Source organism: Syngnathoides biaculeatus, chromosome 18 (genome assembly GCF_019802595.1).
Source record: "Syngnathoides biaculeatus isolate LvHL_M chromosome 18, ASM1980259v1, whole genome shotgun sequence".
Taxonomy (NCBI): domain Eukaryota; kingdom Metazoa; phylum Chordata; class Actinopteri; order Syngnathiformes; family Syngnathidae; genus Syngnathoides; species Syngnathoides biaculeatus.
This window is the reverse complement of record NC_084657.1, coordinates 10,976,450-10,988,726: the sequence shown is the minus strand read 5'-3', so window position 1 is coordinate 10,988,726 and position 12,277 is coordinate 10,976,450. Positions and strand designations below refer to the sequence as shown.

The 12,277-nt window shown below is 41.0% G+C and overlaps 1 protein-coding gene across 1 annotated transcript; it reads right to left on the bottom strand.

The window, feature by feature from the left end:
* Positions 1-629: 629 nt before the first annotated feature.
* mpzl1l (myelin protein zero-like 1 like) lies at positions 630-10,643 on the bottom strand. Its single transcript, XM_061804017.1, has 6 exons — positions 10,172-10,643; positions 8,098-8,273; positions 6,383-6,593; positions 4,794-4,923; positions 1,879-1,984; positions 630-1,757 (listed from the first exon to the last, which is right to left on the bottom strand). The coding sequence occupies exons 1-6, from the start codon at positions 10,242-10,244 to the stop codon at positions 1,662-1,664; spliced, it is 792 nt and encodes a 263-aa protein (XP_061660001.1). The 5' UTR covers positions 10,245-10,643; the 3' UTR covers positions 630-1,661.
* Between the last annotated feature and the right edge of the window lie 1,634 nt (positions 10,644-12,277).

The window sequence follows — 12,277 nt, the reverse complement described above, 5'->3', positions numbered from 1 at the left end:
TAGATCGCATGCAAACAGTGTTCCACCTCAGAAGGACATTTTTTTATAGTCTTTTTTTTTTTCCGGAACATGCCGGAGGGGGCGGAGGGTCGCTTATGTCCAAAAAAAAAAAAAAAAATTGCATGTAGAATTTTGCAGATGCTTTTTGTTGTCAAATGTTCTGGTGAGGAGCAGAAGGACGACACCAACATGCTTTCACAGTCACGTTAGTTAGCCAGTCCGCCGTTAGCAGCGAGGCTTCATGCAAAATGGGGTGAGTGGAGGGGGGGGGGGGCACCCCGTCTGACAAAAACAACATCGTGGAACCTCCCCAAAAAGTCAGCAGCCATGTTACGCTCTATTTTACTTTGACATTTTTCCAATGTAAAACGTTTGACACAAATTCATTTGCATAACCTACTGAAAAATTGCGTCATTTAAAATGAAAAAGGAGTGACAAAATATTTTTTTCAGATTGAAAAAAAAAAAGTGATATTGCTTAAATTTTTTTAAGCAAAATGTATTTCACGTCATCATGCCCGTCAAAGGGTGAGCACTTTACTTACTTTGTAAGTTTACGTGTTTTTCCAATTTTACACCAGTTGAGGATTTCCAAATGTTATGTAAAATACCATCTGCACATTTTCTACATATTTTATAATGAAAAAAAAAAAAAAAAAAATGGACAATTTCTGATGGAGAAGTTGCATCCTAATTTGGCGACCAGTTCAGGGTGAGGCCCACTTTGTGGCCGGAGTTAGCTGGGATAGGCTCCAGCGGCCCTTGTGAGGATAAGTGGCTTTGGAAATAGACAAAATTGAAGTCTTGTGTTGTGGTAATACTCTATTTTCATTTTGCAAAAAAGGCATTGTAGTATTTGCGTAGTATTGTTGCATCATTACTACAAAAACAGATCTCTTACCCGTACAATATGGTAAAACATTTATGATGGCAACAAAATAATTTTCTTTTTTTTTTTTGTCATAGAGTGAATAGTTTTGCTTCATTTTATTTTCATACTTCACATCAGGCATTTTACGATTTTATCAGATTTTTGTCATTATTTCCCCAATTAAATAATAATTAAAAAAAAGATTGCTAATTTTACAGCAAGAATCTCAAAATGTTAATAATTAGATTTTTTTTAAAAGCCCGTTTGATTTTTTTTTTTATTGTGGGGAATTGCAGGAAAAAAAATTCCTTCTTTGTGGAAAAATTGTAAAAAGACGTGATTGGGGATTTTTTTTCCCCTATACAGTCATTGTAAAATTAATTTGAATTTGCTCAAAAAGCCACCCCGATGAGATCGACCCCAAAGGTTCACCAGATGTTATTTGTCAGTATTTAAACTGTAGTCACTTTTAATAATAATAATAATAATAATTATAAATCTCGGTAGCCGAGGAAGGAATGTCAAAAGCTTCTGGAAATTTCTGCCTATGTTTTGAGTTGATGCGAGGCTGTTGCGAAGGATCCAATATTTACCTTGTAAGTGTGGACGTGATGGCTGAGAAGCAAAAAATAAATAAAGGAAAAGCGTCCGTCCGTCCGTCCGTCCCTGTAAAAAGAAGCCAGCGTTCCCGAGAGCAGCTGATATGAGAGGTCTGATACTTTACACTTCTTGCGTGTTTGAGAGTTTTTTTTCTTTTGTTGTTGTGTGCGGCTCCCCCCGTCGGTCCGTGTCAGTTTTTGCGGATGTCGGCGTAGACCACGGGCTCCATCTTGTGGAAGGAGTTTTTGCTGCCCGAGTGGTCCAGCTGGACGTATATCACCGGGCCCTGCCGCAAACACAACAGCTGACGTCATCACACCGCCGCAGACGCCGCCGCAAAGCCCGACGCTCGCAAATCACTTTGTTCCCTCGGGTACGCCGGGTGGGGGGGGCTCCTCGCCGCCTACCTGCACTTGGCCCGGGGGGCTGGTACTCGTGGGGGCCTCGGCCTTGGGCTCCGGCTTCTTTATGGGCTGGGGAGGCGGGGCGCGCGCGTTTTCCAAGTTTATACAGCTTTACGGGCGTTTGGGGTTACGGTTTTGCCGTGGTGTCGCCACACAATGATGAGACCGACGCAAGATGGACACACACACACACACACACAAAAAAAATAATGACACAAAAAGAAAAACAGAGACAAATGAGAATGAGTGATGAGCAGGTGAGCAGACACACAATAAATACATTTTGTGCACTTCATAAAGTACTGCCATTTTTGCACCTAAAAGTGAAATATCGCAAATGTTTTCAGAGAAGTGGATGTTCGCTGTACAGTATTCCCTTTTCTAATGTTCCCAAACGAGGTTAAACGATACATAAAAATAATTTACAGATGGATAGACCTTCCTGGTTTTCAAAGCTTTTTTTTAATGATTAATCAGAAAAGAAAAAAAATTGTGGTTCCTACATTTGAAAACTAGGGTCGGTAGGCATTTTTTATTATTATTTTTTTTTTTTTTACAAAATATATTTTACTCCATCTCCAGCACGTGGTTCCGCCATTTTCTTGTCAGTTTTCATTATGCACGCTCTCGCCACTGACCTTAAAAAAAAAAAAAAAGACTGGATGGCTTATTTTTCCACCAAAATTGAAGTCGCCATCTTGATACTCCCAAAGCAACCACGCCGACCTGCGCGTTAATCGCCAGTTTCGTGGCTGTGAGAAAACATTCCACAGGTAAGTCAGAAAGATTTACTTTGAAACTGTTAAAGTTTGTTTGTAAATTTTTTTAATTTTCTGATGAATTTAATGGACTTGAACAAAGTTTTGTTCATGGTTGTTGATGTTCACTACCTGCTTCACCTTTATAGGCCGACGGTTTTTTGCGAAAAAGCGATGTAAATATTTTCCCAAACTTCATCAGTGGATAAGCAAGAAAACACATTTTCTGTGAAATTTTTGATGAATTTCACAGTACAGAACTCTGCGAATTGAATTTGATCTTCAAATGCGAGCCAACAAGTTGAAATTTTCTGTCTGAAATTGGACCTCGCAGAGACAACAAATGAACAATGCGTATATCATGTATTTTCCCATTGCCAGTCCTCATTTCCAAAAATATATCGAACTGATTGACTTAAAATTTCATGATTTTAGGACAAAAAATGCTTAGTTTTTTTGCTATGTTATGATGATAGTGCTTCACAGCGTATTTTGGGAAAAGTTAACATGTCACGGAAATCGGAAGGTTTCTTGCTAGTCACGGTGTTCTATGTCATTCCTTTGCACTTCACCTTTTTTGGCTGACCAAATCGAAATAAAAATCCTTCATGGTACCAGAAAAAATGTCAAGCTCAAACAACCTGTTTTAATGGTAAATGCTAAACTTTGAGAAAAACCCCGCCATAATCCAACCTGTAAACCATGTCCTCCACACGTTTTGGGAGTACCAAGATGGCGGCCAACTGGCTTCAACCAATCAACACACCGCTCGATGTGTATCCGCTATGCAGTCTTTTTTTTTTTTTTTTTTTTTTTTAGGTCAGTGGCTCTCTCGTGCACAACGAGATCAAAACTCATGATGGCGTCTCGCATTGCGAAACACCGGAATATTAGCAAAGATGATAAATAAACTTGATTGTGTCACGAACATGGCGGAGGTTAGGACCCAGATGCAGTAAGTCGAGGAATAAGTGTGGATTTTACGAAGGTTTATTGCCAGGCAGATGTCAAGGCAGTCCGAAACGGCGACGGTACAAAAAACATGTAACTGTCAAAAATCGAACGTGGCAAAACATGAAAACTTGAATTGATATGACTCAGTAACGCTGCGACACAGGACGAGGCAGTTACGCTAGCTGACGCTCGTGAACACACAACGATCTGGCAACAAGTGGCGTGAAAAACAGCTTCACACACAACGTAATCAGCGCACACGGCCACCCCGCCGCCTCCCGAGGCTGCTGTCAAACACCCGACCAAACTCTGTGAACCGCGGCCCTGACATATTTATTATGTGGTGTGAAAAAAAAAAAAAAAAAAGTTGCGGTCGGTATGAGTGGAGCTCACTTAAAAGAGCTTTGATTTAAAAGCAACGACAACATGTTTCCCTGCCCGGTTAGCTCAAGTTAGTGTGCAAGCGGGTTAGTGCTGCGGAAAAAGGGGGGACAAACAATGACGCCGTGACACCAAAACAAACAAAAAAAAAAAAAATTGATGAAAGCAAGCGGCACCAGGGCAAACAGCAACCCCAAAGATAAACAAGAACAACAACTTTGGATGATCGTGACGCACTTCTCAAACTTGCAGATTAAATTCCGTCAAAGATTTCAAGTCACCGTCCAGTTCAGTTCAGTTCGGTTCGGTTCGGTTTGGATGGGTTAACCCGGAGAAAAATGTTAATGATTAAAAAAAAATGGAACCCAGCAGCCATGCAATGTGTTAAAAGGCATACAAAACACTTACATAGACTGTTAAAACAGCTGTATTAATCATGAATCACGTCACATATAAAGCGCTCATAAACTTCACGCGCTCACTTAATTTGACCTTCTTTGAAACTTTTGAGTGAACACGTTGGAGTTGTAGTTTCGCACAACTTGCTGTTCTCTCGGAGTTTCGACCACCATCATAAGCACAGACGGAAATTACGTTCACTTGTAAAAGTTTAAGTGGAGTTAAATCGTTTCCTATAACTTCACTGTAAAGCCCAATTTTCGTCATTTTTGGCGTACGTAGCGTCCAGGCGGTTGCGGTAAGGGGCAGCTCATTTGTGCAAAATCCAAACGGGGGTCAATGAAATACGTGTCAAACGTAGTATGAATGTGGTCGGTAGTGAAGGTACGGATTGTAATGGATGGGGCGAGAAGACGGGCGACCTACCCTTCGTAATCGTGGCGGTTATGAAGCACCTTCATGACAACACAGACGCCCACGAGGATGAGCACCAGCAGGGCCAAAACGCCGCAAACGGCTCCCACGATGACAGTCGTGCTGTCCCGAGGAAGAGATCCTGCGCAGATAGAAGAACCGTTCCTTCATTCCAAAGATCAAATCAAAGCAATAAATGATCATTTCTGTGCTATCTTGTGGAATGCTATTGTGCAGTTTATTCAACAATAATTTGGACCTATTTGCGTTTTGTACTATTTATGAGCCGCGTGTTGAGATGGTTTGTTTGTATTGACTCATTCAACTCCCGAATACAGTTCTTATGTAAGTGGTGCTGAACAACTGAAGAATTTTTTTCAAGTCGACGAAAATGTGGGCGGCACAGTGTATCAGCTGGAAAGCGTTGGCCTCACAGTTCTGAGGTCCCGGGTTCAATCCCGGCCCCGCCTGTGTGGAGTTTGCATGTTCTCCCTGTGCCTGCGTGGGTTTTCTCTGGTTTCCTCCCACATCCCAAAAAACACGCAACATTAATTGGACACTCTAAATTGCCCCTAGGTGTGACTGTGAGTGCGGCTGTTTGTCTCTATGTGCCCTGCGATTGGCTGGCGACCAGTTCAGGGTGTACCCTGCCGCCTGCCCATTGACAGCTGCGATCGGCTCCGGCGCTCCCCTGAGCCTCATGAGGATAAGCGGCTAATAAAATGGATGGGTGGATAGATGGACTATAATGTGATAAAAGTCGAGTTGAAGTCAATTAATCATTTTTTTTCCAGAGGGTACATCTGTCCCTGACTTTTTTTTGCGCCATGGACCAATTTCCTGTAGACATTTTGACAGAGCGGCATCAAAATGAATAAAAAAAAATAATTATAATACAGATAATAGAAAAGTCAACCCTTCGTCAACTAATCACTTCAACCTCTACTGTATTTATTACTCTAGGAAAACGCCAAAAGGTGAGCTCAATGTTTTAATAGTTATAAAATAACAATTATGATATTATATTATATATCATATATATTATAAATAATACAAAAATTAGTAATGTCTTAAGGTTGGTGAAGGTGGCGTCAATGCACTACTACTGTCTAAGTGAAGCTCCTCAATTTACTTCAACATAATTTAAGTTTTTTTTTTGTTTTTTACGTGCTAGCACGCACATTTGTTTGCCCACAGAGGTCATGTCAGTTTGTGCGAACACGTTATTTAGCCTCATATACGAGCTAATACATCTGATAATAATACAATAATACAGCCTCAACTGAAGGTGATCTGGTTTTGTTAAATAATTGAATACAGTCATTTATGTCACATGGGTTCATGACTGTGTGCATGATCGATGGATGGTTTTGGTATTTTATGATCATTTCTCTCCTAAGGGCCATCTTGTGGCACCATTATTGTAGAGAGCAAAATAAATCAAAAGTGGATTCTGTCAACTTCCGATTAGGTATGATTGGATGGTTTTAATGTTGAATGGTGAAGCAAGCAAGCCCCCACATGCAACCACACACTTTTGAATAGTTGACCCCCCCCACACACACACACACACACACACACACAAAAAAAGGCAATTTTACCTCTCAAGACCACGCGCAATTCCGTTCGAGCCGACGTGCCCTTGAAGTCGGGCGGATTCTTCACGTCGCAAAAGTAGGTGCCGTTGTCGCTGAAATGTGCCGGGTTGAGTCTTATGGACACGTCCCTCTTGTTGATGTCACCGATGAACTCCAAGCGGTCTTTGAACTCTTCCACAACCGGGGCCAGCTTCCCGTTGTAAAAGTAAAAAATCTGCCACAACAGGAAAGAAACAAAGAAGGACGAAAGGAAGGAAGGAAAAGTTGAGGATATTTCATCATCCGCAGCACTGCCTCGCTATTTGCTGACAGCCCCCAAAGAAGTGTACGTTTTATTTTTTTTGCTCCTTGGCAAGAGGCCACAAGAAAACGGTGGCAAAGAACCAAATGTGTCCCAATCTCCTCAACTCACTTACACATAAATGCTTGGCACCAAGATGCCACAAGATGGCAGCAATGCGCTACTACTGTCTAAGTGAAGCGCCTCAATTTACTTCAACATACATCCCTGGAAACATGAAACAAGAATTCCGGTCTCAATGAAGCTCTTCAATTCACCTCCAACAGTTACTCGGCAAAAAGATGCCACAAGGTGGTGGGCAAGCATTACTTTCGTCGTACTGAAGCGCCTCACTTCACATCAACATTGTTTCTTAGAAGAAACAAGATGCAACGCAATTTTTTTGGTCCCCCACCTACATATTTACTGTTTCAAACTGAACCAATCCGCTTGGTACCGCCAATGCCGTGGTGGAAACCTAGTTTCCTGATTTTATAATTGCCTGTATTAGTCCATCATCCATACATTTTCTTTGCCACTTATCCTCACAAGGGTGGCTGGGCATGCTGGAGCCGATCCCAGCTGTCAACGCGGGTGCACCCTGAACTGGTTGCCAGCCAATCTCAGGGCACATATAGACAAACAATCACAGCTAGGGGCAATTTAAAGGGTCCAATTAATGTTGCATGTTTTTGGGATGTCGGAGGAAACCGGAGTGCCCGGTGGAGAAACCACACAGGCAGGTCCGGGATTGAACCCGGGAACTCAGAACTGTGAGGTCAACGTTTTACCAGCTGATCCACCGTGCCGCTCGCCTGTATTAGTTTAAACAGGAACTATAATTCACAAAAAGATGAAAATAAAATCCCAGTTTATCACATCAAACTCATATTACAGAATTACCCACGATAATTTGTTTCACAAAAAAATGGATGATTGCATCATGTACCAATTACTACTTTTACAATTGTCATTGACAGATATATAGATACTCTATTTTCTAGATGCATATAAAGTGGTACTTCGACTTTTCAAAAAGACATTCATTCGATGAAAATGTTGGTGATAAGTAAATATACTATACTGAATTGTCTTTAATTTTATATATCAAATAATCTGTTGCCAACTGCCTAACCTGGATAAGCAACCGTCACGGTTGAACGAGGCTGCAAAACATTCCTCCTGTCGTCTTAAGGACAAACAGAAACCGGCGATCTTTTCCCACGGCTGACATGACTGATCTCTGCAAACGACAGTTTCTTGACCCACCCGGCCGGCTTGAAGCACGTGGCCGAGGCAAAATGCAGAACCTGCGTCCTGTTGCTCATTCACCCACAAAGAGAATTGCTTTGCGGCGCACAGCACCATACAAGGCGTCTGTCGGTAGCACTCGTCTGAACTTGTGGGAAGGACTTTTGGGTAGGTCCACCCGACTCACCCCATCCGGCGCCTTGGAGAACTGCGTGTCAGGCTGACTGGAATGGAAGCTCCAGGCAACGGTGATGTGGCTGCTGACCACCTGGCTGGACTTGAAGGTGCAAGGGAGCACGCAGGCCGTCCCGTTCTCCACCACTACCTCAGACTTAGTGAAGATTTCGACGGCCAGCGTCGAGGCTGAAAGATGGGGCAGATTTAATTGTAAAAAATAAATAAATACATAAAACATTACCATTTTAATGCCCTTTTTTGTCACACGAAGATGCCACAAAGTGGCATCAGAGACTTAAAGCAGCACCAAATGGTGTCAATGAAGTATGTTGAACTGATTCATCTCAAATTTGTATGTCAGGAAGGAGCAAAGTTTATGGAGGATAAATTCAGACACACCCCCTCAAAAAAAAAATGAACGGGTGCATTTAGAAGTAGTGAAACACAGACCTGTAAGGGAATACCATACTACAGCAGATTTGCGATTACAACTGCTTTCAACACAACAGCGCACCGTTTTTCTTTCGGCGTCATTGTGATTTCACAATTTTGAGGTCATGAAAATACGCTAAGATGGAATCGAGAAAACCGGACTCCTCATTTGTTGAATTTGTCGTGCTTTTCAGAAATCTATATAAAATATCGCTATACAGATGTGACGATATCAAGGATAGAAACACTATGCCGATCACGATCTCTGTGGTACTACAGTACCTTGTATTGTTAAAAACATAATTTCATACCGTGCCGTATTCTGAGATTCCAATGTCGAAATCTACAGCTTAACGGTACAGTTGGGATAATATTGTATTGCCGTTCCCAACTCTTTAATACGGAGCCTTAATCTACAATATTGTCATAAATACATAAATTCTCTAAGCAACGGTGGAGTACAAATGTGTAATAATATTACCAATGTTTGGACATGGGGAATAATACAGAAAAAATACAGTTTTTATGAGACTAATTTCTAAAGTTCTTGTAGCAATAACTGCGGCTTGTTGTTGCTTCTTTCGGCTTGTCCCTTTCGGGGTCGCCACAGCGTGTCATCTCAGATGAACGCACTTATATTTTTTGGCACAATTTTTACGCCGGATGCAGATTGTAAATATTTCAGTTATTTTACCTCATATTTAAGATGATCTATTTTATTTGTTTCAAGCACCTTGTTGAGTGTCATATAATGACAAAGGCTTTTGATTGATTGGTTTTGTGTCAATAGATCTCATAGTCAAATTGTCGAACAAGACGTATCGAGATGAAGACTATGGTGTCAGGTTGTTGGGAGAGGCGAGAGATTTCAGGATGTCGATGCTCAGCTAAAAAAAAAAAAAAATAGGAAGTGAGCCTTTTATAAAAAAAAAGTATACACAACATTTTGTCATGGCAATGTGCCATTGCGATGTTTAAAGGACAATTCAAACAAGAATAAGATGAACGTGTTCGTAAACAATCGTTCGTTTCTGATACTTCAGTCATCAACATGGGATATTTACTACTATAGTACAGAAAAGCAGTAAATTAATATTTACTGTTCACGGTATCAACAAAAACTACAGTTGAAAACTATCACGCACAACAAGGAGCTGCTCGACAAGCTACCACTCGCAACAGAGCTGTCTTCTTTTTCTGGTCTTACTTCCGTTTTTTTCCCCAACCACAATGTTTCTCTAAGGTTACCAACTCAACTAAAACACCAGCAAATGTTGTTTTAAATCGGGAATTTCGAGCGGTGTGGTCGAATTGTGCGGCCCGACGGTGTCGGTGAGGATCGGCCAACGGCGCTTCGCTTGTTTGTGTTTTACTTTGCTTTTCTCCGTAACCTTCAACTAGCCCACGTCGGGTGGATACGATGACTCGACGAAAGCGAACCGGCTCCGGGGAAAGGGGGGCGTTCGGCTGTGGGGGGGTGTGAGCAGAAAAAAAGGGGAAATAAATCAGCGAAATTGGAAAGGTGTCGAGCGAAAAGGGTTTACGATGCCCGTACGTGACACTTGAGACAACGTCGTCGAGTGTCCTGAAATCACAACCCACTCGGGGTCGGGGGTGAAAAAAAAATAATTTCCAAATCAAATTGCACTCACCTGAAAGAATGAGCACCACAAACCCAGCTAGTAAAACACGCGTGGGAAGATTAGCGTGTCGTTTGTAATCCATTGTGGTGTTTCAAAAAAGGGCAGTTAGTGATTTTTTGTTTCCCCACCCTCATCAAAGATGTGTCGTCTTCTTCGCGACTTAGTTGAGACGGTCGCGCGAGGGACGACTCGCACGCTGTCGCCTCCCTGTCGGCCAACGTATGTATTGCACCAGTAAACAACAAGCCCGCCTTGCCTCCACGGTAGAAAATATGAAATATGAAAGCAGCCTTCATCTACCCACACCCACTCAAACACTTATTTATACATGTAAACGTCTATTACTTACACGAATAAAATCTATTCATATAAAAAAGACAAAAATACAAAACCATTAAAATAAAAAAAGACGAAAAGACACGTTTTCAACTGTATGGAGTAAAATTAAAGTTTGAAACCACCTAAAAAAATCGATTTAACTATAGTAACAAAGTACGTCAACTTTGTGCATGGGCTTCCAAAGGGTGACAACTCATAAGACTTGTACCTTTTCCTCTCTTTGCAAATACGTCTTTGTTTTTGTAATAAAAATCCTCAAAGACAAGCTCGCTCCAAAACAGATCAAGTCCTTTGATTTATTAATATCACAGGAAAGATCTCAATGTTAAACCACTGAAGAAAAAAAAAATAAATTTAACCCTTAACAGCTTGTTTATCACCCCCCCCTCAAAAAAATAGACTGACTAAATAACTGACAGTAACTTGGCAACCAGTTGAGGGTGCAGCACTCCCACGACCCTTGTGAGGATATGCGGCTCAGAAAATTGGTGAATATATAATACAGTACATTATACCCATTTATAATATTGTTAAATGCTCCACTTTAGTCGTGTTAACGTTTAAAGAAAAACAAATTCAATACCTGTGAAAAACATTACAATATTTTGCGTGAATGTCTTCGCAAACAGTACAAACATTGAACGTTTTGCACACTTAGTTATTTTTAATGACCTAATGAGGCTTTTATGCACACATTAATGACCAGATAATGCAATTAATGTGTGCGTGTACCTATGTATAAATATATACACAAACACACAGACAACCGTGTTCAATCACAGGAAGCATTAGTGCACACCAATTTATAGTCATATTTTAATAACATCTACACTGGGATTTTGATGATGAGCAACAGCTTTTAAGTCTTTTTTTTATTGACTGGAAGCTTTCAAATGAATAGTTCCGCCAACTCTTTAAAAAAAAAAAAAAAAATTATGAAAAGCCCAAAGCAGAACACTCCAAAAATTCTGGAGTTCCACTCAAAAAGTGCATCATCATCAATTTTACTCTATATTTGTTTATATTTTGGATTTTTTTTCTTAACATACTAAAGACCTTCCTGACTAACTTAACCCTATACCATTACATCTCCTGCATCTTCAAATGTTGAGTTTTACTTCATTTTAATATGCAGCACTCATTAACTGTCAACCATTTTCCAATATTTCCCACATTGCAGCCCGTTTTATGGCATTTTGACAGTTTTTCCCCCCTCGACCCATATCATATGGCACTGAACCTGCTAAAAGACTCTCATCATCAGAAAAAAAACAAAGTTTCAATTGTTTTCCCAATATTTATTCATCAACAGTAAAACTTGGGCTGGTTTAGCCAGAAGGATGACCAAAAAGCACCCCTGCCCTCCCCCCAGGCAGAACTGTGTCTCAATTTTGTGACACCTCAAACTACATAAACAAACAAAATACAAGATTGTGAGGGCTTTTGATGGTAAAACAATTTATTTACAGAAACAAGTAAGAAACACGTTGTGAGGAAAACTGACTTACCGCATGGCTCAAATCGAACATCAGTGGCTTTTGTTTCTCTTTAACTTCCTGAACTGCATCATTTTCCCCCATGATCGTGACACGCATTTTCTATTACTTCCTGGCACCCCTAACGTGCAACGTGTTAGCATTTTTCTCCCCCATAATTGACGTGACGGGATGAGACTCCCTGCCAAATCTTTTGTCCACGACCCAACAGCTGTGCTGATCAAATCCAATGCGACGCCGCTGTCTGCGGGGATCTGTTAGTCATTAGTGATTTACAAAC

What these genes read in the sequence shown, in the direction of transcription:
- mpzl1l (XM_061804017.1), bottom strand. Translation starts at nt 10,244, where the DNA reads ATGGATTACAAACGACACGCTAATCTTCCCACGCGTGTTTTACTAGCT. An exon ending in TGTGGTGCTCATTCTTTCAG is followed by an intron (nt 8,274 to 10,171) that starts GTGAGTGCAATT and finishes CCCATCTTTCAG; the next exon opens with CCTCGACGCTGGCCGTCGAA. An exon ending in AACCGCCACGATTACGAAGG is followed by an intron (nt 1,985 to 4,793) that starts GTAGGTCGCCCG and finishes ACGCCCGTAAAG; the next exon opens with CTGTATAAACTTGGAAAACG.